The 27,048-nt window shown below is 31.8% G+C and overlaps 2 protein-coding genes across 2 annotated transcripts; both read left to right on the forward strand.

Annotated features, from left to right (window-relative positions):
* The first annotated feature begins 1,587 nt into the window (after positions 1 to 1,587).
* LOC148619704 (uncharacterized) lies at positions 1,588 to 4,414 on the forward strand. Its single transcript, XM_088579911.1, has 3 exons — positions 1,588 to 1,873; positions 3,352 to 3,563; positions 4,052 to 4,414. The coding sequence occupies exons 1-3, from the start codon at positions 1,792 to 1,794 to the stop codon at positions 4,298 to 4,300; spliced, it is 543 nt and encodes a 180-aa protein (XP_088436037.1). The 5' UTR covers positions 1,588 to 1,791; the 3' UTR covers positions 4,301 to 4,414.
* Positions 4,415 to 4,440: 26 nt separating this feature from the next.
* Positions 4,441 to 26,733, forward strand: LOC148619705 (uncharacterized). The gene is made up of 14 exons (XM_088577051.1): positions 4,441 to 5,106; positions 5,586 to 5,804; positions 6,345 to 6,423; positions 7,430 to 7,602; positions 8,351 to 8,515; positions 10,780 to 10,899; positions 12,016 to 12,126; positions 12,506 to 12,712; positions 16,692 to 16,959; positions 17,281 to 17,459; positions 22,647 to 22,775; positions 23,267 to 23,383; positions 24,636 to 26,210; positions 26,729 to 26,733. The coding sequence occupies exons 1-14, from the start codon at positions 4,653 to 4,655 to the stop codon at positions 26,731 to 26,733; spliced, it is 3,801 nt and encodes a 1,266-aa protein (XP_088433177.1). The 5' UTR covers positions 4,441 to 4,652.
* Positions 26,734 to 27,048: the final 315 nt, after the last annotated feature.

Here is a 27,048-nt window from a genome sequence, read left to right on the forward strand (position 1 = left end):
AAAAACGTGTCCCCCACACTGGACAAATATGTTGTCGATAAAAAAATCTGCTCCGTGACAAACTTATCATACTATGTATTTGAGCTTCCTAGCCATAGGCAGTCTACCGCTAGTAAGTTAATGTCGCGACCCGAGGCGTAACGCCACTTGGAGATACCTGATTTATCAATCAAACAGTTCAATAAATGAATTTTCATCAATTCTAGACCTGAGGTATGTTTTTCTTCAGGTCGCTACATAATAACTTGTTGATACTGCACGTTATCTTGTATCTTACGATATAGCATCGAGTACTGTAGTTTGTTCTAAATGTTTAAAATCCAAATTGTTAAAGACAAATAGAAAGACTATCACGCATGTTTAGTTTCAAACACGTTCTATGCGGTCATTTATAATAATGAATATATTGAATATTTCAAAACTACTTAAAAAAATAAAAAGAAATCGTGAGAATATTTCTTTTTCTTTCGGAAAATATGATTTCCGTAGTTCTTGTATTTGTATCATTTCAAAAAAAGAATGTACCAGCTTATTTGTGTATTAGCTTGTTCATCAATATTATTATTTAATTAAGTCATATCCACCCTTTGGGTAGTTTATCGAAATATACAGGATGTAACTGATGTGCTGGTCCACCTGTGTAAAAGCACAGTGACAGTATACAGGAAATATCAGACACGCTTATGTAATGTAAATCATATAACTGTATACACGTGTTTAGTGTAACAATTAAGGGTTTCAAAATTCTTTGATACATGGTATAAATCAGAAAAATGTCATATGACAAAATATCATGCAAACATCTTAAAGTTAACTAAGACCTAAATATACGAAGTATTAAAGTTAAGATAGACAAAGACAATGTCTTACAAATTAAAGTATGCAAATAATATAGAAATTCATGGATATGAATATAATGAGACATGATAAATTTATTTTGTTGGAGATTTAAACTAAATAAAATTATAATTTCATATATATAACTGATCAATTCATTTTTTTTCGTTTTCATCATCATATCGACATCCTAAGAAAACTCAATAAAAGACGGTTTAAAGGTCATGGTTACTGTGATTTTGTAGTGTGGTTATCAAACATATCACCTTTAAACATAGAAGTCACATGACTCCAAAAGATTGAAGAAATGATTCTTTAAAATGTATTTTTTTTTGTCAAAACTAGGCAATTTTAGCAGCAATGAATTAGTTTTTCTCGAACACTAAGATAGGCACTATGCATACTCAAATTTACTATTACATTTTAAGACTTGGAAACCGGCAGGATAATTGATCAACATCATTTGTTGATCAGATTAGTTTTTTTTCATAAAAAGTAGAATATGTCGTTGGCATAAGTACACTTCTAATACTTAAAACGTGCATTCTTTGTTAACGAATTTTGTTTGTATTAGCAATAAACTGTTAGAGGTAGAGGAATTTCATTTGAAATATATTTCGTAAATAAAACCTCGATTTTAAGAGGTCCATAGGCCGAATATGATGATAACATTTTATGCATTCTAACCCTTTATAATTGAATGTAACATGTTTTATTTTTTGTTATTTATATTTTGTAGATCGACGCAGTTTATATTGTCGGGAAGATAATGTAATAAGTTTTGGTTTTGCTTCCGTTCGACACTTATCATCTCTTAACGTCCCTAGCATTGGGAACAGGTGTGAAAATGGCACTTCCTCTCTACTAGAATGTCAATATAAAACACTAGCTCACGGTTTTATTGGAAATATCTATAATAACAAAACTAAGCAATGCTGTTTCTTCAACATATCAATGGAAAATCGGCATTTCAAAGATCAATGGCAAAAGGTCGGGGAAAACAATACCATTGTTTCGGAACGACTGTGCATTATAGGTAAGTAAATATATATATATCTGTATGCATGCATTTAAGTTAAATTAATTGAGTACGGCTACACACATGAAACATGCCTTTGAATATTTGAGAGCAAAATGCACATCTGACCACACACATGCACTCACTTAAATATTTGGATCTGTTACAATTGAAGTCTATTATTATTTTATACATTTTATATTATGACTATTATGTTCAATTCATAATTGAAAATGTCAATTGCAATAGTTTTTGATATTTTTATTGCCATAATTAATTACAATGACCTTTCTTTATAATTTTTGACATTATTTTTGTTTTCGTTGACATTGTTATTTCATCATTATTATTGTCAAATCTAAGACAGATGGCTAAACTTATGTTATTATGTTATTTGTAGCATATTACGAAACTCGCAATATAATGTAACGAAGGGTGCCCCATTCTAGGTGTTGAAGTGTTTCTTAGTGTACGTAATGAAAATATTTGTCATATTGGATGTGTGACAATAGGTGAATTTGAAACCTGTAACCTAACAAAAAATGAAAGTGACAGTAAGAATGACGAAATAGCTAGCAATGCACTTACAGTCTTTCTAATGATATACTTCGCTGAAATAGGGAAATTACTGGTTACAAAAAGTGGATCCAAGGCTCTCTGTGTGACTGATTCATTCCTGTTCATAATCACACGGACATAAATTTTATGTTGTATTTAGACAGACATGAATTTAACTCAGGCTTCGCAAAATCAGAATTATAACATGTACCAATATTTCTCAACAGCTTATGCTTCAGTGATAATAAATTTTCTTGCTGTAAACCCCTTTATATACCACTCAAACTTGCCCTATACAAATATTGAAAGTATTAATCCCCAAGAAGGGCAAATATATGCTGAATAATGAGATTCAACATGTACTTAGTGCATCATTTTATAAGTTTCTATATAAAACACTATTTATAGAACACCATTATATAAATTACAAGGGCCTCATAGAAAACAAATAAATACTGATATAACTAAGATGAAATTCAATCTAACTAAAATAAAACCTTATCAATTATTTCTTTCAGTCACTGCATTAAGGATCTAACAACGCTCCATTCTACTTTCTGTTTTGATGATCTTTCTTAACAATCCATAAGATTTCATTTTTCATGAGTTTGAAAGTATTTAAACAGAAAACCCGAGGATTTTGAAAAAGTCATCTGAACAGACAGTTAAAAAAATGATAATGTAATTACAATCATAATTTATTTTTGAAAGTTTATTTTGACAATGCTCACTGGAAAGCACTTTTTTAATTTACTACTTTTATCAGCAAAGGCATGATATATAAAAAAGATATTGATATAAAATTTGGTGTCTTGAAAATACCCCCTTGAAATCCTAGATGTATGGAGAATTCAATACAAATGAAAAAAAAAAATCACATTCAAACAAAAAAAAAAAAAAAAAATAATCAACTTTGATATGTCAATGACCATTTTTAGGACAATTCCACAAACCAAGACTCATTTATGCTGAAGTCCATCATATTCTGCCAAACATGGAGAAGATGTTATACTCACCAATGTTTCCATCTAATTATCCAAGAGGGATGGAAAATAATGTTCAAATCACAACAATCCCTGGTTACTACATAAAGTTAACAATACTCTACGCTTTTTTCGCTGAAACTGCAACAGAAGCATACATCAGACAGGTATTTAATAATTATTCCGTAGCAATCTAAACATGTTGTTTCTGTGAACTGATATAACCTAAGGAAACAAGATGTAACAACTTGAAACAATATTCAGAATAATATGCAGCATCTTAGAGTTGAGGAATAGTGATCAGACAAAAAAAAAAAAAAAAACATATTCCCATTTTACTTATGGGCGTAATTACAAAAAAGTAAAACGTGGTACATCTGGTTGTTTTTTGAAATAACTTAGTGAGCAAACTTAAAACGTTTTATCAATTATTTGTTATGTCAAAATCAGAATGATGAATGTTTCAGTATAATCCAATTACTACGTATCTTTTTTAGCTCTGAGTATCAATACTTGTAGCAGTTTTTACATTATACCTTTTATGTTTAACAAATTAACAAAAAAAAAAATATTGTAAATAACTTAATATTTTACTAAATATACAATAGAAGTATCGAACCCTGGCAGAAAATTGTGGTAAAACATTGTATTACAGAGTGGTAATTCTGATGTAAATCCAAGCCATTGTCTTGATAGTTTAGACATCAATATAGGTACCGGTAGAATTATAACACTTTCCAGAGAGAACCAAGACAGATTTAGATATGCTTCATTTATTTCTACATCGCATACTATCAACATAACATTTGTGTCATGTTTCCAGTATATGTCCACTGATGGTTTAATGTATCAACTCAAATTAGAAACTGTCGGTAATAATAATAATAATATATGCACTTTTTAGTCAGACTCACTAATTACGGATGATTCCGAAAAAAGATAATAACTACTGTTTAGAATAACAAAGTATATCAAACTTGAAGGAAAGATATATATGTGTGATTTATATATATATATATATATAAACTTGTCCTGTCTTAACTTAATTTTCAAATATCGCGCTTATTCGTTGAAACATATTTAAAATTCATATTATTTATCATGTAAAATGTTTTCACATATAAAAAAACTGACTTCTAAATCATGAACAGATAAAATTAGTATATAATTCGTGATAATTTTTAAACTTCCTTTGAAAAAAAACATGGTGCTTTCGAAGATGAATAGATATCTGCTATATCAATAAACAATACAACATGAAATGCTATCGTAAATACAACATTCATATTTCCGTTTATACAGATTACCCTGGATGTGGTATAGATGGTAATATTTATACTTCTTGCACTGTACAGTCCGCCTATCTGGCATCGTATTTGTATCCATCGCAATATACAACATCAGACTCAAATACTTGGAAAATTGAAGTGCAGTCTGGACAATATATTGAACTTTATGTCCTTGATCTTGATATTCCTAATTATTTTAACATGGTATCTTTTATTGAGGTGTTTGATATGGATTTGGAAGGAAAACGCAAAGGGTCACTTGGGCGTTTTGACAAAAGTACAATGCCACATTTTTGCCTTAAATCGAGCTGGCATAGCATGGAAATAGAATTTAGAATTTTAGACAGTGTGATTTTCGGTAATGGATTTTTTGGGCGTTACGAAGCTAAGGAAATTGCATTTAACTCAACTGCAACTGAAGGTAAAACCAAGTATTACTGTTCACTTTTGTTTGAAACTCACAGAAAACTTTGTATTAATGGAGTAAAGGAGACATGACACAAACCAAAATCATTTGTGACCTCCTTTAATTGATTTTGAATGAATATATATCCCAGAATGTGATGATGATATTGCTCCATCGGATCAAATTGATACGATGAAGATATAGTCAGCAGAGAAGGTCTGAAGAATTCCGAAACGAAATAAAAACAGTCAAGTTTGCGATGCAAATATTTTTGTCGTTCTTTTATATTACTTAGATATTTATGTTAGTTTAATATCCAACAATCACATACAGTTGCATAAGAAGTATGCTTCAATGAATTTATAATCAAATATTTACCTTTAGTCTTCCAACTTGCCAACAGTTTTTTTCTAACAAAAATACATTTATATTGTTATTTTACTTTTAAAGATAATTACACACTTTACATTTAATGACAATGTTTATTTTTTAAGATTGTCCAAATGGCTGGTATGGGTTTGAAAATAGTTGTTATTTGATCGGCAATGGTTCCAAACAATTGAGGAATAGCGACGCACAAAAAAAGTGTGAACAAATAAATAGCCGTCTTGTATCCATATCTAGTGAGAAGGAAATGAAGTTTGTAATGTCAATTTTGATATCAGAAATAACTAAATCAGGAACATTTAGCGCTAACAATAAAGCCCATATAGGTAATAATGATTTAATTATTAGCAGGTTCGACAGTTTTTGTCTTGCATCAAATATGTATTCAAAAGAAATTCTACAATGTTATATAATTGCCTTATCTTGTTTCCATGTCTTACCACAAACTGAAATGCGTAAAAAAACATCAAAAAGATGAAAAGAAAAAAATAATAAACCAAAAAAGAAAAAAAAAAACAAAACAAAACAAAAGCAAAACAAACAAACAAAACAAATGGAAAAGCAATCGCTCAACAATTTGATAATTTTGTTTTTCTACGTTATATATGTATAATCTGATTTTTAAATCTAGTATACATAATTTATTTATAAAACTTTAAGACCTTATCAAGGTGAGGATTCCTTATCACTTTCGACAGCCTTTTACAACATTTCTAAGGAAAGACCAACTCTCCTCTCTGAGCTAACTGATTTATTCGCCAACATTTCATACATTTGCTGAAAGTCTTGCTTTGGTCTCTATAATTATCGACTAATACATTTGTCATTTTGCATTATTTTGATAGAATAAAAATGGTATATTTTAGGTCTTTTAAAAAGACGTTTTACAAGACATTTTACAGATCACGAATGGATTAATGGAGAAGCCATGACATACGCAGCATGGTATTATAATTATTATAATTAGTAGTATCAAAATGCTCTTAAGGATGTTCGCTGTTCATGTTTAGCGATTTTGTCAAATGTTTCAACTCCTGTGGTTTTATCCATTTCATTGCATAATTTCTTTTGTCCAGTAACCCCCACATTTCTTTTAACTATTTCATTAAACACACACACATTAAATGTTATCTTAAGTTTTTTTTTTATGAAATCCTTGTTATTTTGTCATAGGTTTTAATAGATAAACCCACTAAGACAAAACCTATGGAAAATGTAGACAAATCCTCCCCCAAATATTAAATGTTTATATCTCCAAAGCACGAACAAACTGACACATCTATTTTTCTTCTCAAATGGTTCTAGCATGAAATGTATTAAAAGATTTCACAAGTCTGTGTCGGGTACGTACTCCCGAAACTTTTAGAGTGAATCAGTACATTCAAGTCAAAATCTTTATCGATCACTGTGCATCTAAAATATTATAAAAAGAAAATAAGAGAAACACATGAAGTTAAATGAAATATCAAACATGAAACGTTCAACCCTTAAATACTTCAATATGAAGACATTTAACTTGAATAAAGTGTTTTCTAAAATCTGCACCCATGCTCCTTTGTAAAGGACTTTCCTAAATAGCTTAACCCAAAAACTATGATCATATGACTTATACTACAATCATCCATCCTTTCACTTCGGGATAAGTGATCTTAACAACTTGATAAAAAAGTGTAAAATAAAAGTTGCAATGCAGAACACATTTGAATGTGTTCAAAAAATGTATGAAATTGAAAATTTTGAAAATGAAACTATCAAGTTTACATATAAAAGCATATTTACGAATGAAAATATATACCAGCTCAAATGTCAGTGTTTATATAAGTAAACCGGAAATGTCGAACGATATTTAAATGAATGGAATTGCATAATACAAGTAATCAGAAGACACTTACCCTACCTATACATCTGATTGTTCATTTTGATTACCCCCCTTGATTTCCTTTGCTTTCAGGTTTGAAGGTTCGTCATATGAATTTGCACAGCCAGAAAATTTATTAGACGAAGAATGCACAATGATAGTTATTGAAAATGCACACAATCTTAAAAACTGGCATGATGTATCGTGTGTTTTTAATGTTGCCCATTTGTACATATGTGAAGAAGATTTTAATATAAAAAACACTGGTTAGTAGATTACTTTTCGTATTGAAAGTCAACTCGTTATAAAACAATTAGTTAAAATTAAAATGCTCAAGGTAAATCAAACTTAAAGCAAACGACGGAAAGTGAAACCAACAATAAAGACTTTAAATTATATAAATGAATAACATCGCTTCATTTAGTGCTTTTGGATAAATCTGTTTTTGTTATCTTTTTAGCAGAAAGAGATATTCAATGCCGAACACATGTTATTTTTTTATTACAAGAAGGCATTAATGAAAATAAAGCCGGTCTTAAAGATATCGAAAAGGATCGGGGCATGTTTTAAATGAAGATAATTAATTTAAAATATTCGTAACGTGACTTAAAGCTATTATAAAAGGATATTAAGTTTTGCAATGATTCACGGCAATAACCATTCACTGTGTATGATGCAAAGCTAAGTTTACAGATTTTTTTTCACTAAGCTAATGCGATGGATACAATTAACTTTGTTTTATATGTGTGAATGGTATTGTTTTAAAACAAACTTTTCAGCAGGACATTGAAACAAAATTATTCAGTATATTCAACCAAATGGCCAGCAAAGCCATCTATTTAAGATATTAAATATATAGATGTTTTTAACTCATTATTCTTATTATGAATTATGAAAAAATATTGGTAGGTTTTGTTTAGATATTTATAACCTTAAAAACGTATAATGAGTAACCATTTTAAGAATATCGTTCTTCAAAAAGAAATCGGTCGAAACTGTTTTTGCTTGTTTCAGGTACAATGAAAACGCCTTGGAAGTTATCAGAGACAGCACCAAAAATTTCGAATAATTCAAATTCATTTTCATTTTATTTATGTGATAATGGTGACAAGGTATCAGCACTTGTCATTTGTGACTCAAGGAAAGATTGTGCAGACGGATCTGATGAAAAAAACTGTCGTAAATATACATTTATATTTATAAATTTGTTATTTTTGTTTTTCAGTAGTTATTAATGCTGATAGATAATGGGACATTATGACATTGTATTTTCCACGTCGGCACGTGTATCAGCACGAAACTACCATATCAAGATAGAGAGAGTTCCTCACAATTTTTCATGCCCATATTTCCTAAAAAAATTATGCCCCCTTTCCTCCAAATACATCGGTTTCTATATATATCCCTTTGTAACTCTGAGTCAGGTAACCAACTGAAAATTAATTAATTTTTTTTGAAATTAATAATTGCTTTATAATTCCTTATCCTGGTCCAATACATGTAGCATACTAATTAAATACCAGCAAAATTAGATAAAAGGTAACGGTTTGATAATTCGAAAATGCCCATACAAGTAACCAAAAAATAATTGGTGCGTCAGTAATTTATCATTCTTTCTATTAGAAAGTTTAGGTATGATATAATCTCACAAGAAAGGACGAAAATATGGCTTTAGCATACATTAAATATATATAAAGGAAAGCCTTTTAATTCGAAGAACCAAATTATTTTTCTTACACTATCGGAATAGGTTATTCATTAGATCGAACAATATTTATTCATTGTGTATGATATATCTTAAAATTTTATGTTTTCTTATTTTGCATATCATCTCAGTTCATGGCCTTTATGAAATTTCCGTCGTAAATGTTTTTATATAACAAGCACAACGCTTGATTTCTTGGGAGTTTACATCACTGTTTGATGTAATTCGCTATGACAAAAGGAATTGCCCTATTACCAAAACAAGGTTCCACCGAAAAAGGTCGGAGGTCCAGCCAAAATCTCCGTATAAAACATTCCGAAATTTTGTTTATTTACCCCATTATGAGACACATTAATTATTCATATATTCAGATACCACACTTTCAGGGTAAATTCAGGGTAATTTCTGGTCGAAACGTTAGATGAAAATTAAAGTGAAAAAAAATCATCTGTATGTCATGTGGACTATTTGTTTTGTCAGTGAATGTTTGAGTCAAATATCCATTAAAATTACACTTTTATTCCAATCAACCAAAGATCTTTTACTGAATTGGACATACTTAATAAGGTTGACATTTTAAGGTCATGAAGTTAGATTACACGTAAAATATGTAGAACATAGTGTAACATACCTTTTAATTGTTTAGCAATAATATCATCTTTTTTATACCTAGGCTGAATATACATTTTCTTGTGTTCACACCTTTGCACAACTGTGTGAATTTGATTTCTAAAACCGAAGTTAATTCATTTCCTTGTTCATTATGGGTGTGAATATTAAGAAGTCGAAAACTGTTACTCTAAGGAAATCGACAACAATCTTTATGTTGACGATATTCAACCCTTATTTTTGTATTATATATTTTATTAAAGTTTTTCTTTCCTATTTTGTCTACTCTGGGCTTGAATTTTTATTAGCATCTCGGTGGTTGTTTCTAGAAAAGCAGATGACGCTTACCCTACCGAGGCACCTGGTTCATGCTCCAAAGTCATAAGTGGAGTCCGAATTACACATTTACTTTTGTTACTTTGTATATGTTAAGTTTGTTGTTTTACGTTATTTGTGTGTATCTGTCTGGCCATTGACCCTGGATTAAAATCTTTTGATTTCTGCTAGAATCTTGGTTCCCTTGATTACTCTCTCTTATGTAAGTAATTATAAATTTGAAATTTTCACTTCATACACATTTCAGACGAAACTAGAAGTTTGATTGTTTTTGAAACCCCTATTTTCCTTGTTTATACTGAAACAAAGGAGTAGTTTAATATGACGTAAGGGGCGATAAAAGGGACTAAAATATGACTGAACATTAATCATAAAGTGTTGAAAGATTTAATTGTAATTTTGGAGAGTTGAATCTTTAACAAATGAGAAAACATAAAGACTTCTGTTTACTATTGAATTATATTACAAAATAATTCTTTAAAGTTTACACAAATCATATATTTTGTCAAATTTGTACTTTTTGATCACTTTCTGGCCTCATTTTTTTGGTATGGAAATGGTGTCCATACCCAAGGAGCAAGTTTATATTTTCCTAATACTCTACAGCTTTGGTTACATAAGTGGCTTTAAAACAGAATTATCGCCAATTAAATATGAATTGAAATATCTATCCGAAACGTTTGAATCGACTTCTTAGAAGTAAAACAAAACTTTTCTGCCTTCATTTGCTGTTGACTATGATATAAAAAATTGAAATCATCATTCATCTGAAAATAGTGTCATTTTGTTTTAGCGACTCTCGGTGAATGCAGCAGCTATCAATTCCGGTGTGATGATGGCAGATGTATTCACTGGACACACTTTTGTGATCATATACCACATTGTGAAGATCATTCTGACGAGAAAGGATGTAGTGAGTAGTCATATTAAGATAAATTTTATTTTATTCAGGCATATCTTACTGAAAATTCAACAATATTGAGTGGCATAACTTATCGCACTTTTTGATGACGTCATAGAAATGTGCGTGCGTTAATATTTTTAGCTTTTGTGTCTTTAGCAGATGCCACCAACTTCAATATCTTAAATGTGACACTCATCCAAGGAAAATGATTAAAATCTCGCTTTAAATGTAGACGGTATCCTCTAACAATGTGACTACTCCTTTTCTTGTCTTTCAATTTGCCAGTTTCGCCTTGTAAAAACATGACAGTGCCTCCAACTGTCTGCCCATTTGCCAGTTTTACCTTGTAATTTCATGGCCGTTCCTCTAATTGTCTGTCGATTTGTCAGTCATTTTTTTTTTTGGTAATTATGTGACATTTCCGCTAATTGTTAGTCGATTTGTCAGTTTCCATTTGTGATTATGTGACCGTTCATCTAATTGTCTGTCGATTTGTCAGTTTTATCTTGTAATTGTGTGAAATTTCCTCTAATTGTCAGTCGATTGGTCAGTATCTTTTTGTCTTTTTGTATTAATGTGACCGTTCATCTAGTTGTCTGTCGATTGGTCAGTGTCACCTTGTAATGATGTGATCGGTCATCTAATTGTCTATTAGTCAATTTCACCTTCCAATCGCCTATTACGAAGTTACGATGAAATTTCTAGGGACATACATTTGTTATATACTCCAACGCCTGATATTTTGATTTGTGATTCAAAAGAAGTTATAATGGATTTCAAACACCTAACATTGACTTAACGTAACACTTAAAAATGTGATAGGTTATGCTCGACTTCGATATTACTTAACACTAAGGTATGTGAGGATATATAATTGTTATTGATGAAATGTCATAAGAGATCTCCCTCTATATTGGGATATCCTTTCTAAGATTGGTTATGTATTATCATAGGACAAGGACTAAATTGTTTTGGAATACCCTAAAGAAAATTACATTTTAATAAAATTGATCGATTCGTGTAGACACTTAGCACACTAATGTCACTACAAACTGTAAGTACACATACCTGTTAGTTTTATTTGATAATTGCTTATCTATATCATGTTTTTTCTTTTTACGACAGATTATCCTGTTTGCAGTGATGATGAATATCAATGTTTTAACTCAAAATGTATACCAAAAAATCAAAGATGTGATAGTATAAACCAATGTGATGATGATGAGTACCGTTGTGGTAAATTGTCTACATATTCATATAATTTGAACACGCGTTTTAACGACATTAATGATTTTCTATATCCATAATTTATACTTGGATGAAGAACTTATTTACTAAACTTAAACCAATGATAAAATATTAACGATGAATAAATAGTCTATTTGAAAAGGTCCTTCTTTTGTCATAAAGTGTACAATTTGGTATTATATTTTAAAAAAGTTAATGAATGATTCTTGTTAAAATTGAAGTATTTGTTTAGTTTAGGCACATAAGCTAGCAATATATTTCTATAAGGTTCAGTCAAGCATATATTTCTACCAAGCAATTAATACATTTGTGATTGAAAAATAATGGAATCAGAAAGATATTGATACGTTGTGTTATTCACCTTTAGATCCTTGTCCAGATAATATGTTGACGTGTGGTGATGATATGTACTGTTTATACAAACGTCAAGTATGTGACGGAATGCTTGATTGTTTATGGTTGATTGAAGATGAAGAGAACTGTGGAAACTCGAGAGGTCATAGATCATGTGAAGAGTGGTGGAAACTAGGAGCTAGAAAGAGTGGAATGTACACAATAAACTTTGATTCGGGAGGTAATAAGGCAAATAAAATTAAAAAAAAATATAAAGGAATATTTACATTATTAACTTCTAAAAATAAACGATAAATGCGTCACATTCACCATAAAATTCAGTATTTGGTGTTTATGATATTTTACAAGATACTAATTTTGTTTAGACTGTAACAAAACGTACTTCTAATGCGATAAACGTTTGTCCATTTTGAATCATACTGAAAAAGACCAGCACAGTTTAGTCATGCTACTAAAATTGAAAATAAAATCAATTATGAATTATTGTATCGTCGCCGAGAATTAGTATATTTTAGCCATGAAGTAGCATATCGTTGCCACGAATAAGTAAATCTAGGCCATGTATTAGTATATCGAGGTCACGAATTAGTAAATCGTGGCCACGAATGGGTATATCGTGACACCGAGATACTATATAAAGGCCACGAATAAGGAAATCTAGGCCATGTGTTAGTATATAAATACACTATTTTATGGCCACTATATACTAATACGTGGTTACGATCGATATACTAGTCTGTGGCCACCAAAATACCAATAAGTGGACACGAATTACTTTTTTTGTGGCTACGATCCATTTACTAATAGTCCATGTGGACTAAATGTACTACTTATATATTTTTTCTATCGTTTTATTCGACACAAATAAGCTTTCATAATACACGATACTATCGAGGGAGACTAAAGGTTCATGTTTTCATGTCCACTTTATCAAATAAATGTTCCAGTGTTTTAATTTTTTTAATGAAAAGATCAGACGCCATTTATACAATTTTCAAGGAAACTGGAAAAACCTCAATCTTACTAAATGCCACTTTAACGGCTGTAATAAAAAGATAAAAGCCAAGAATATCGAAAGTCATTCTTACAATAAATATTTAGATTTTTGGATAACAATGCAAATACATAAGCACTAAGATAACCAAACGGCTATTAAGTTCTATTAATTCCAATCCAATTTGGCATATGTTATTTTTTTCAGTTTGATTTGTTAATCATTTTACAGCCGTCGCGGTTGCTCTTATTACTACAATGTAAATACCATTAGCATGTTTTATCTGTCATATACAACATCCCTGCTATTATTGCGATAGAAGATTAAAAGTATGGAACGGTTTATTAACCTTTACCCTATTATGGTTACAGACCACCAATTCAACCAATGAGCATTTGGAACGTACGCAAAAATAGTCCTACGCAGAAATTACCCCTGTTCCTCATAGTGCTGTGAAAAAAGTTCTCATCTTATTAAAAATATTTAAACAGTTTCTGAAAGGAAAAACATTTCTGTACATTTTATAGGTGCATTTTGCTTCTTGTGATGTGAAACCTAATCTCCATAATGATTTTTAAATATACCGCTATCTTGTGAAAACACTGGGATTTCCCATGCTATTTATAGACCCTTCACTTCCGGTGACCAGTACTGCACTGCAAGTCTGCTAACCCCACATGCCATTCTGAGGATTGTGAGCTGACATATGTAGAATCATGCTGATATATAGTCCTCTGCAGGTTAAAGTTAAGGTAAAGTCCAGAGAAGCCATTGAATATTGTGAAATTAGCATAGAAGCCTATGGGAAGTGGAATTAGTGGTTTTTAGCCTTAAGCTGAAGCCATGGCAAAATGAAAAGTTTCTTGAAATAGCTTTAAACTACTTGAAGATCTTGTTAACTTTGCCATGAGAGGAATACACTACAAAAATCCTTCAAAATATGCATTTTTTAAGTTATAGGTCCAAATTATGGAAAATTGGTCTTTTTGGCTGATTTTTATGTCCTATCTTGTAAAAAGTGTAGAAAATTTAATAAAAATATCAAATATTAAACTTTGAGGGCTATATTTACCTAAATATGGTGGTAATAAGCACTTGAAATCAAGTTTTGTGTAGATCTGAGCAAAAATTAGGTTAGAAATGAGGAAAAACTCACTTTCATTACTGCGGTTAAGGTCATATAAGCATTCCCCTATGGCAACATGGAAAATCCATTATTGAGTACTTTTTTTGCTTTAGGTGCCCTTTACTGGTCATGTTTTAATGTGAAAACACTGTATTTACAAATTTAAAGCCAAATATATCACCTTTTGTGAAAATTTAAAGATTTAGGATTTTTGACATGTGATCAAGAAAAAGGGGGAGGCATGTCAGAAATAAATTTTTAAAAATAGACCAATTTCTCAGAAAATGATTACTTTTAAATCTATCTCTTTATTAATATTGTTAAAAAACAAGTTGTGATTGATTTTTTTTATTTGAAAAGTCAGAAAAAGTTCTTTGCAAATATTTAATGCATTTAAGTATGGTAGAATATTGTCACTTTTTTGCTCGCGCAACTTGGTTACCCTATATTTAAAAATCAAATATTTAAAAAAGTGCTTGTCACATTTCACTGAAACTTTGCAAATGCATTCAGTATGTGTGTAGGAAGATACCTGTATAGTTATTTATTTTTTCTAAGACAAAAAGTGACCCTTTAGGTTACAGACCACCAATTCAACCAATGAGCATTTGGAACGTACGCAAAAATAGTCCTACGCAGAAATTACCCCTGTTCCTCATAGTGCTGTGAAAAAAGTTCTCATCTTATTAAAAATATTTAAACAGTTTCTGAAAGGAAAAACATTTCTGTACATTTGATAGGTGCATTTTGCTTCTTGTGATGTGAAACCTAATCTCCATAATGATTTTTAAATATACCGCTATCTTGTGAAAACACTGGGATTTCCCATGCTATTTATAGACCCTTCACTTCCGGTGACCAGTACTGCACTGCAAGTCTGCTAACCCCACATGCCATTCTGAGGATTGTGAGCTGACATATGTAGAATCATGCTGATATATAGTCCTCTGCAGGTTAAAGTTAAGGTAAAGTCCAGAGAAGCCATTGAATATTGTGAAATTAGCATAGAAGCCTATGGGAAGTGGAATTAGTGGTTTTTAGCCTTATTCGACATCGTTTATCCAGAACAACAATTCTACTTGATAAATGATGAATAGTAGCACAGTTTTTTCACTTCAAATATGGAAATTGACAACAGTATTAAGTTGTCGGTATGCTACAGCCTTATGTAATGTAAATTTTATAAATCAATATATATGTATATCATACCCTTGGAATATTTATATGTTTAGGTAGTTGCAATACTTAAGAATTTGAAATAATAAAAAATGTCTATTGAAAAATAACATAAATTTTCCATGTGCATATTGTTTATTGCGCGAAGTGCAATAAACAAAATATGCACATGGAAAATTTATGTTATTTTTTCAATAGACAAAATGTTTAACATAGCCAATTCTTATAAATTATTTTTAAAACATATTTTTATCTTTAAACCGAGAAAAGTAGCTCTGAATTTAACTGAATAGGGGCGTGTCAATATTTTTTTATTCATTGAGATATAACAGAATTATTTTAACCACTCAGATTACAGTATTTATCTCAAATTAATTTATAATAAAATAAAATGAAATAAAATAAGATAAATAAAAAAAGGATAAAATACCACATTAGATTTGTGATTAGACTAGCATTTGTTACTGGGATGATATTTTGTTGGCATAAACGTATCAAAATACACAAAATGTTTGTCCGTCCCATACATTTGGTGGTTGCAACAATTAATTTTCTTGTCCAATAATGGTATTGGAATTCAGGTGAACAGGCATTTAATGTTTACTGTTCAAACAATCATTGACCAACTGTCTTTGTACAAAATTTATTTAAAAATAAGAGAAAAGTTATAGTCAAATTGTGTCATTCTAAAATAAATAAATTAAAGACGTTAGTCTGGTCCTTTTCTCATCAACAATAATCCAAACAATCGTTAATCTAGTTGTCGGATTAAAAGCTAAACAATGCTTACAAATGTATGTTAATTGTTGACTTGTCCTCTTATGCATATTCTTTTTCATTACATAAAATTTGCGGTTTATTATTATTTTTTCATAGTGATGGCTTAACGTTTATTTTATACAGAATCCATCGAAGTTTTCTGTCAATTTGCGGAATACGATGACAGTGTGACAATTTCAACATTTATTTACTACAACAAAATAGGAGAAGTCACATCAGCAATTGGAAATAGACAATCAACCATGAGAACTTTTCAATTTCCTGATATAACAAACATAATAGCTGAAAGTGGAGAATATAGATGCAGACAAAATATAGAAATGATATGTTACTTTCAAGACAGCATTAAAACGGATGTTTATAACAAATATGCCGATGTATGCAATGGCCGGTAAGACTTGTTTATTCCATATTGTCGCTGAAGGAAATTATAGTTTTGATATTTATGATCTCACTATACAAATGGTATTTCAATAATACCATAATGTATGTAAATATACTTTGCATCAAAGAAAACAAAAGATTATCGTATAGTTTATTTTTCGAACAGTTTAATGGAAATTCCAGTTTCGTTATTTGTGATTATATATTGCTTTTATATTTTGAATATTACTGTTACCCTTCTTTTTGATGTTTTAATTACTAGTAACATATTGATCTAATGACACTGCATAATATTATTTTTATTTACTTTTTTATATATTTATTTAAGCTGCAACTGCGTTGGAGGACTTAATTGGACAGAAGAAGACATAAACACACCGTTATTCGATTTCATTACCATCTTCGATACGTCGAAGTTACCCGTCAATGCATATTTATTGGGAGCTAAAACATTTAGTTCCGAGAGTTTTTATAAAGTGGAAATTGGACCTGTTGTGTGTCAGTCAGGTAAATACCTCAGAACAACTAACATTTACCATATGTTAAAGACAAATCAAACTACTGTTTATGCACATTGTATGGCGCAAACTATTATATCGTCGTCAATTTGTGACGTTGCTTTTAGCGCGAAATTTATCTCCCTTTGACCGTAGAAGGAATACGACGTCGAGATTCAAGGGCCGCTTTGGAAAATCTTCCATAAATGCCAGGCGTCTGTCCGTCTGTCCTTCACAAACTCACGACTACCATTTCACAACTGATTCCGAGGAAACAAATACCAAATGTTACTAATACTTAGACTTTCAAAAAAAAAAGACAATCAGCATTGTCCGATGGTTTAAGAGAGGTTTATGCCAATTTGATTATCAAACATTATAGCGAGGATCGGATGAGAGATGTAGAACAAAGTCCTTTTCTTGGAGAATGTGAGCTAGTTTTCCTAACCCCGACAAGATATTTAAGAGTAATCAAGGGAACCAAGGTTATAGGGTAATCAAAAGAATGTAATCCAGGGACAAAGTCCAGACATGGAAAACCGACATACACAACAAAGAACATTAAGTAACTAAAATCATACATAAAAAATAACAAAAGCAAACGAGCAACTCGGACTCCACTAAAAACTGGAAGCATGGACCAGGTGCACCGGTAGGGTAAGCGTCCTCTGCTATTCTAGAAACACCCGCCGAGTTGCTTATAAACAGTGAAGTCCGGGGTAGAAAAAAAGAGAAAAGGAAAACTATGAGACATTGAACAAATCCGTTTTCATGGTGCAGATGGGTACACCGTAACGATGCACGAGTTCATGATGACGACCATAAAACATTTGTAGTGATGACTACAATCTTTTAACAACATAACCCTGCTCCAGAAGCCTATTTGTGAGAATTCTAGCGCGATACAAAAAGTCTGCGTACTCGGCAATCTCTGACATAACGTATGAGTTGTGATATGAACACTCCATACGCAGGTACTGAAGGGATGTTGCCACAGATGAAAGGGAAGTTGACAACTCTGAATGAAAGGTCATCACGTTTGTCGTAAAGTGTGGTCAATAGTTTTCCTTTACCATCGATTTCTACGTGTAGGTCAAGATATGAGACTGACCTCACAGTGTCTGTAGTATCCTTTATCTCAAGATCTTTGGGGTAGATCCGATGTATCAAATCCCCGAAATTAGGATTGTTTAAAGATAATACGTCATATATATAGCGGAAACTGAGATTAAAGGATCTAGAAAAATGATATTCTTTCTATTGGATCAGATCATCTATAAAATCAGCCTCATAAGAGTGAAGGAATAGGTCAGCAAGTAGAGGGACAAAATTTGTTCCCATTGGAATGCCGACCGTTTGTTGAAAAACGCGTACACCACACTGGACAAATATGTTGTCGATTAAAAATTCCATCATTTTGTAAACATCTTCTTTTGTATATTCGGAAGATGATTTGCAATTATTTCGTACAAAGTATGAGGAATCTCTACCAAGGACTATATATTTGTATCTAGAATTTTCAGGATCCACATTGAATTAATACCACTATAGGAGTAACAAGTGCTGTGGTACGAGTGAAAACCATCTTTGACAGCTGTGAGTATAGAATTTAAAAGTTTTGAAAGAGGTTTGGTGGTACATTTCGCAAATCCAGCTATGTAACGTTGTTTGTATGGATTCTTGTGGAGTTTAGGACTCCAGTACATAGACGGTAAATGACAGTCATTGTCCTTGGAAGAGAGACCAAAAGAGGATAGCACAGATGTAATATTTTCCACAATTTCTTCTTTGGAGAGTGTGGTAGCATATAGGTCTTATCACTGCTATTATTTTCTACGTCTACATATATAATAAGCATTTGATGTAAAACGTTTTGCAGATGAAAACAATATTGTTTTGGGCTTTGTCTGCTGGTACGACTACATATTTGTCATGTATAGTAGACAATGATTTTGCTACATCGGGGTCTTTGAAAACTGATGTAGCATTGGCACTCACTGACCTGCTTAAAACTTGCATTCGTTTCAAAATTAAAGATCTCATGGCCTTTAAACACTCTGACAGAGAATCAATGCCGTCTTGTTCTCGTTTTATTCATTGTCTTGCGTAGTCCTCCACGGCATCCATAAGAACTTATAAGTTATAAGTTATAATTCCAATTTATGGAGCGCGGTTAACGGTACTTGGGACCTTTAGAAAGGATATCACGCAGAGATTCGTTTTCGATGATGGACAATCTCCCCTAACGACGTGACCGGAAGAACCATATTTGAATGGAGAGTTTTTGCAAGAACAGTCAGGTGGTTGAGCCTTGAAGTCCTCAATCTCGAGGTTTTGCAATAGCCTTTCATAATTGAAAATTTTGGATGCAATCGTTGAAGTATAGGAATATGAAATAATTGGTATGGACTTGTCTTTGAAATATGGGGGAAATTTGTTGGTAGCGTTTTTGTGATGGAGGATGTTAGCCAAATTAATTGCATCTATAACTTTTTTGACAAACGGTAGTGGAATGAGGAATATTAAAGATAGTCCCGTATTATTGAAAATAAAACATAATTTGCTAGTACATTTACTGAGGTAAAAATGTAGAAAAAGTTTCATGCGGAGTATCTAATCAGGCGCGGATTCAGACGGGCGGGTCCGGCGAATGCTCCTCCCTTGTAATTTGAGGATATTTTTTTGTATGAAATCATGATTGATTGTCGTCCATTTGCAAACAAAAATCTATGCAGAATCAGAGTAGGTACACTGGAAAAATAATATAGCTTTACAATCAGGATGTATATTTACCGAAAAGGATGGCCTGCCAATTTATTTTCTTTGATTCTAGGATCAAATTTTCTGTTCTGACCCCCCTTTTTTAGAAAATATTTTTCTTCTGAATAGAGCGCCGAAATATTTTTTAATGTAAACGAAAAATATTGGGACAATAATAGATCTTGCCTGTTGTGCGATATTTTCTTCCTATTGGTTAGTGAAAATATTACTACTATCTTTTTAAACGCTTCACGTACATTTGTAAATGTTGAACTTTAGATCCCGATAAGTCATTCGCTATTGAAGTATTATAAATAAACATTGTTGTACGTGTAACTTAAAATATGAATACGAATTATAACATGTTCACGCGAAGAGACACAGTCGTGCAACCAGAATAGTTTTATGTATATAACGCCTTTTGCCCAATTTTCTGTTCTCTCCAGTCGTAATTCTTTTTGTCTTCCGCTTATTTCATCAGAGTCAAGTTTTGTATTGCCGTTTTAGTATTCTATTTCTTCTAAAGACGTTCCGTCGCTGACTATGACGTAACGTCATCCAACGTAACATTTGGAGTCAGAAACATCCAATAACCAAACAAAATTCTGCAGAAATGGTAAACAAATGTGATTGACTTTTTTATTTGATCGGTGAGCCCCACTGTTTAAAGAGTTTACAACATCAGCTAATGGATACCTTTTCATACCACCTGTTTGAAAAAATCTTAACGTGAGAAGTATTTCAGGTTACTGTGAATATGGTTCAAAAGTTAATTTTTCTTTTGGCGGGAAACAATAACAGGTTCTTTTTAAAAACTCGTTGTATTTTGTTTTTAATATTTTATGAATGAAGTACAGACAATTTCTAATCTACTGGTATAGGCATGTGTCATTCGTAAAAATATTGGCAAGATCAGAGACGTCTGAATTGAATTCGGAAAATGACAAATACTCCCGATTTTACGAATTTTTGAACTGTTTTATCTTTGTTAAAAGCACGGTGACCTATATTTTTCAGAGGCTTATTTCAATGTTTTTATATTTAAGACCATTTCATTAAAATTTCTCGAAATTCCTCACGTCAGAACTGGTAAGTGTGATTTGTCGTTAAGATCATGCTTCAAATTAATCAGTGCTATTCGTATAAATATTTCCTATAGTTATCAACGATTAATGAAAACGATAAGATTTTAAAAATTCACGATATACCCTCTGGAACACTGGGAATCTGATTTCAATCTGAAAGGAAGATATATCTTCTTTGGGGTAATTTCTGCATTTAGTGTGGCCGAAATGGCCACTAGATTATGAATAATAAATTGCGATACAGATAATGCTAGGTCCGTATACTTTTCAGTTGAAAATTATATTGTCCCTAGGAATTACTTTAAGTATGATACCCTTTTTTACGATTCCGATCAACCATTGTGGTAGACCTTTTAGATTATAAACAGAAGGTCTGAGTACAATCACTATGTGATACAAGAGTAATCAAGAGAACCAAGGTTATAGCGGTAATCAAAATAATGTAATCCAGGGACAAAAGCTAGACATGGAAAACAGACATACATAAAAAAAACATAGAGCAACAATAAAAGAGGAAGCCGTGATATTCCTTCCCGGAATACAGGTGTTTCGAATGTAAACAGTTATGTAAGCAAAAATGGTTAACGACATATGTTATTATTCTCTTTGAACATGGATTGTTATTGATTGAACATATTGATCATATGAAGCAACACGACCCGCAGACTAATCGTCCCTAGTCTACTAGGATCTATCAAGTCATCGAACTTATAGTACAGGTTAAACCTGCCATATTTTATTTCACAACTTAAAACAATAGAAACATAGAAACAAAACTAGTATTTACGGTTTAGTAAGTTTAGTTTGTGTTTGAATCGAGAACAGTTCAGTCTTACAATTGTGGTAGCTAAATTAGATTTTAGAAAGTGTCTGTTTAAATTTTAATGCCCAGACTAACTAAAAACTAAAATAATATCAAAACTACTGTGACACGGATATGTTGGTTCTAGGTTAAAGTTGTCATTTACATTTTTACGGCCGTTTTTCTATTAATCGCTGATTTAATGTTTCAACAATGATCTCCATTTGCCATTACATTCTTTCTCCTCTACCGATCTCAATATTTAATGAGTGTTATGAAGGATATCTTGCAAAGCGCCCCGGGTCCGTTTTTAGTTTCTTGTGCGTTGTACAATTTGTCAATCATATGTTGTCGCTTGGTTGGTGTTCCAGATGATGAAGTTTCTTTACTTATTATGTTGGTATTGCTATTCCTCCCTTTGTGTAAGCAAAACCTTATGATCAATCTAACAAAATAATGTCTTCTAAATGTTTGAGGACTAATCATACAGTTAAAAAAAGTCACCATTATGTAACTCTTGAATAGTTTCATGGTTTATTTTTTATTATAGAAATATCAAGAAATTCAACATTAACTTACCTAATGTGCAAGAATGGGAAAATATACAACTCCACAGATCGCTGTATTGTGTATAAGGATTACGTTGCGTGTAGAGATATGTCGCATGTTCAAGACTGTGGTAAAATACCAGCATAGCTTCTGAAAAGTTGTTTATTTGAATAAAAAAAATCATGTCTAGATTATTATCCACTCAATGATATCGAAAAATAGAAAACATAAATCTTTTTCCTGAGCTTTGTTTTAACATATAACAATCCTTACTTTTACACCAAATTTAAGTTAATGTGAATAATTCAACAGTCTCTAATTCATATACATAGCTAATATGCATAATCAGAATGAAAGAAATTTATAGAAGTTCTTTTACATAGAATAAATACAAACTGAAAGTCATTTTATAAGATAAAGGAAAAGTATGATTCTTTGGTGAAAAAAAAAAAAAAAAAAAAAAAAAAAAACTCCAGAGTATTTCTATTGACAAAAAGTCGAAACTGTTCCATTTGTTTGCAACATTATGGCTCCCCTGATTACTCCTGCATAAGTGATAGTCTAACGTCCTTACTGATTAAAAGGTATGTCTAGAACGAGTAACTCAGCTTTGAATTTCAGCTACCTTTAAATGTCCACCAGGGTTTTATAAATGTCCAAACAGTTACTGTATACATCCTGAGTTGGTTTGTGATGGAATCCGACACTGTCAGTATGGAAACGATGAAATAAATTGTGGTGAGTACATTGTAAGATATGCTAGTAGAGAAAAGTCGTATTCTATGACATCACAGCATGAAAACCGCATTGTAACTTGATAACTTTTTATCTTATGACGAGTGAAAAGACCGATCATTTCTGTAACGAGAAAGTCATTGAGTTTAAATAAGTGGATTTCTATGTAGCCTCTTAGATATAAAGCAAACTTGTCAATTTCGTATTTAGTATGTTTTCTTTTCATTCTGTCATTTACCAGTATTCAAAATATAAAGAGTATTTATTTAGAACTCACAAACGTGTCCGGTTTCACAAACATGTCCGGTTCCACAAACGTGTCCTATAGTACGTCACATTACCACAAACATCAACTTCATTATCTTGATAATTAAGCTACAAGTAAACAACTTACCAGTGTTCAAAGTATTCAGAGTATATATATGTAGGACTTACAAACGTGCCCGGTTTCACAAACATTATTGATAGAGGCAAAATTGACGTTATGATATGATCGGACATGCTTGTGAAATCTTGTGACAACCTTGTGGATCCGGACATTCATCCGAGTCTTACATATATGCCCCACTAAAAGCGTTTATGTTGACCATAACACCTTCCATTCGTCCGTTTTTTTGCAATTTCTCTTTAACTACTAGTACTTATTACAGTTACTTGATGTTTTGATACAAGCTATATATATAGGTATGCCGTATTATTGCATTTGATTTCAGACTGGAGCAACATTAACTTCCAGTTTAACTAACCTTATTTATATTTTGATCATATGATTTTAATAAACTTTTCGTAGCAGCTTTTTAAACAAATACTAACCATAGCTACTTGATAAATTTACACAAGCTTTATTTAGGTATGCTGTAAAAATAACTTGATTTCGTACTTTAACGACATTAAATTCCTGTTTTTTTAATACAAAATTTTTGTTCCAAATTTCTCTACAACTATTTATCACAACCACTTTATAAGGATGTTATATTTTTAGGTAGTTCCACATAGGTATGCAATATGGAAAAATTTCAGACTTGGAAGACATTAACTTCGTGTTTGACGATTTCTAGTTTAGATTCCAATTTTGATCATATGGTTTCTCAGGTGTGTTGTGGAGGTGTATTTTATAATGAGATCTGCTGGTAGTTTTTTGTTTGATTTTAAAATTGCAACTTCAAAACATGATCTTAATACATTGATTTATTACATTCTCGAATAGTTTGATTTTCAAATAGACATGACCAGTTTAATTCTTAATATTAATCAGATAAAATGGAATGCCCAGGATTATATAGATGCCAGAAATCTAGCAAAAGACCCGCCATGTGCTTGACAATGGATAAAGTATGTAACGGAGAAAGAGATTGTCCAATGAGTGACGACGAAACAGACTGTTACAGTTCCAGATGTCCAGTCGGTTGTACATGTAGGGGAAACGTGCTTATTTGTCATGATGTCCTTGTCAACTCTGTTTACAATTCTGTTAATCGAGATGTGAGAAAGATGGACATTCGACACTCAAGTTTTATGGAGAACAAATTTTCAATACCTGATTACAGATATGTTGCAGTTCTAACTTTTCAGAACTGTAGCATACGACATATCTCACCCTTTTCTTTTGTGAATATGACAAATATATTACATTTGGACTTGAGTTACAACCGTATTGAAATATTGTATACCAATACATTTTTCAACATGATTACTTTAAAAACATTAAACATTGTTGGGAATTTTCTTTTACGCGCTATAGAGCCGATGACATTTACAACACTGCATCAAATAAAAAGGCTTGATATAACTGGTTCAAGATTAGAAATAATAGAAAAAGATGTATTTGTTGGCCTAGAAAGTCTACAATTTCTTAATTTATCTAATAACAACATTCATACTGTTAAAGACAATGGATTCGGTGGATTAAACTCTTTACAGGGTATTGACATGACAAACAATATCATCGAAACTTTCTCGCTGAACATATTTTCACCTCTTGGTAAAATAGAAAATCTGAAAACAGATTCTTTCATATTCTGTTGTTTGAAACCAGCATCAGTTTTGGAAGAAAACTGTTATCCACGAATGGATGAATTTTCATCTTGTAGCGATCTAATGAGGAGTAATGTATTAAGAATCTGTCTTTGGGTTATTGGACTATCCGCTTTAGTTGGCAACCTTGGGGTGATATTTTACCGATTGATTTGGCAGCAGCAGTTACTGCGGAAAATACATGGGTTTTACATTCTAAATTTAAGTATTTCAGATTTCATAATGAGCATTTATCTCATTATCATTGCTATAGCTGATGTATATTTCAAAGGGGAATACATTTTGCATGACTCAAAGTGGAGGAAAAGCGCGTTTTGCAATATTGCTGGGGTTCTTTCAATGGTGTCATCAGAAGCGTCTGTTACTTTCATCATGCTAATAACTATAGAGTGTTTCATAACGATTAAGTTTCCATTCGGAACCAGACGTATAACTCTCATCGGAGCTAAAATATCGTGTCTAGTATGCTGGTTGATCGTTCTATTTTTGAGCGTAATTCCTCTTATCTTTACAGAATATTTCTCAGAAAATTTTTATTCGGGTACCGCAGTGTGCTTAGCTCTTCCGTTTACCAGGAGTAAAATTCAGGGATGGGAATATTCAGCCGCAATCTTCATTTTCTACAACTCATTTGCTTTTTGTGTCATTGTATTTAGTCAGATAGGAATATACTCTGCAGCTACAAGTGACAAAAGAATAATGACTAAGAGAGCTGACCAAGATATTGCTATAGCAAGAAGGTTATTTCTTATTGTGTTGTCAGACTTCCTGTGCTGGTTTCCAATTGGAGTTATGGGTAAGTCGATTAAAAATATCAATTTTTGGCACAGAACAAATAAAAAGTATACAATGTTTTCAAAATAATTTTGCATCATAAACTGGCATCATCGATAGTCCAGCATGTTGTAAAACATCTTCTTTATGATTCGGTCGTTTTATCTACTTCTTGGATGACAAGATATTTTCGATATCTCACTATGGACGATGTGATATGAACAAGTGATGTAAAAACTTTGCTGTTGCCATTGGTTGTTGTGTGATTGTGTATCTTTTTCTATATAACCTGATTAGACGTAATAACGTTAGAATTTCCGCCATGACAGAAGCCGATATTGTACATTTTGGGGTAGACCAACGTATTTGACATTGTATTTTTTTAGGCACACAAACGTATTGGACATTGTATGAAAGTGTTAGACATTGCATTTTTGGGGCACACAAACGTTTTGTACATTGTACGTTCCTGGGCGGATAAACATTTTGGACATTGTCCGTTTTGTTGTAGGGAAAAGTATTGGACATTGTACATTTCAGAGTAGACAAAAGTATTGCACATTGTACGTTTCTGGGCAGACAAAAGTATATGGACATTTTACATGTTGTGGCAGACAAACATATTAGACATTGTACTTTTTTGTGCAGACAAAGGTTTCGGACATTGCACATTTTGGCGCAGATAAACACTTCTAAAACCAAATGAACAAAAAATGGCATACACATTTTTTCCATATCATACGAACTGCGAGAAGCCTTTACCCAAGAATAATCATCAAGAATTGAAAAAGTTTCCTACTACCCTTCATGCAAAATGTTCAGTTATTACGTCCATATTTTTTGTAGGGGTGTCCAATGTT

Source organism: Perna viridis, chromosome 4, assembly GCF_037379345.1.
Source record: "Perna viridis isolate PV_CMFRI_1.1 ecotype Kerala chromosome 4, ASM3737934v1, whole genome shotgun sequence".
Classification (NCBI taxonomy): Eukaryota; Metazoa; Mollusca; class Bivalvia; order Mytilida; family Mytilidae; genus Perna; species Perna viridis.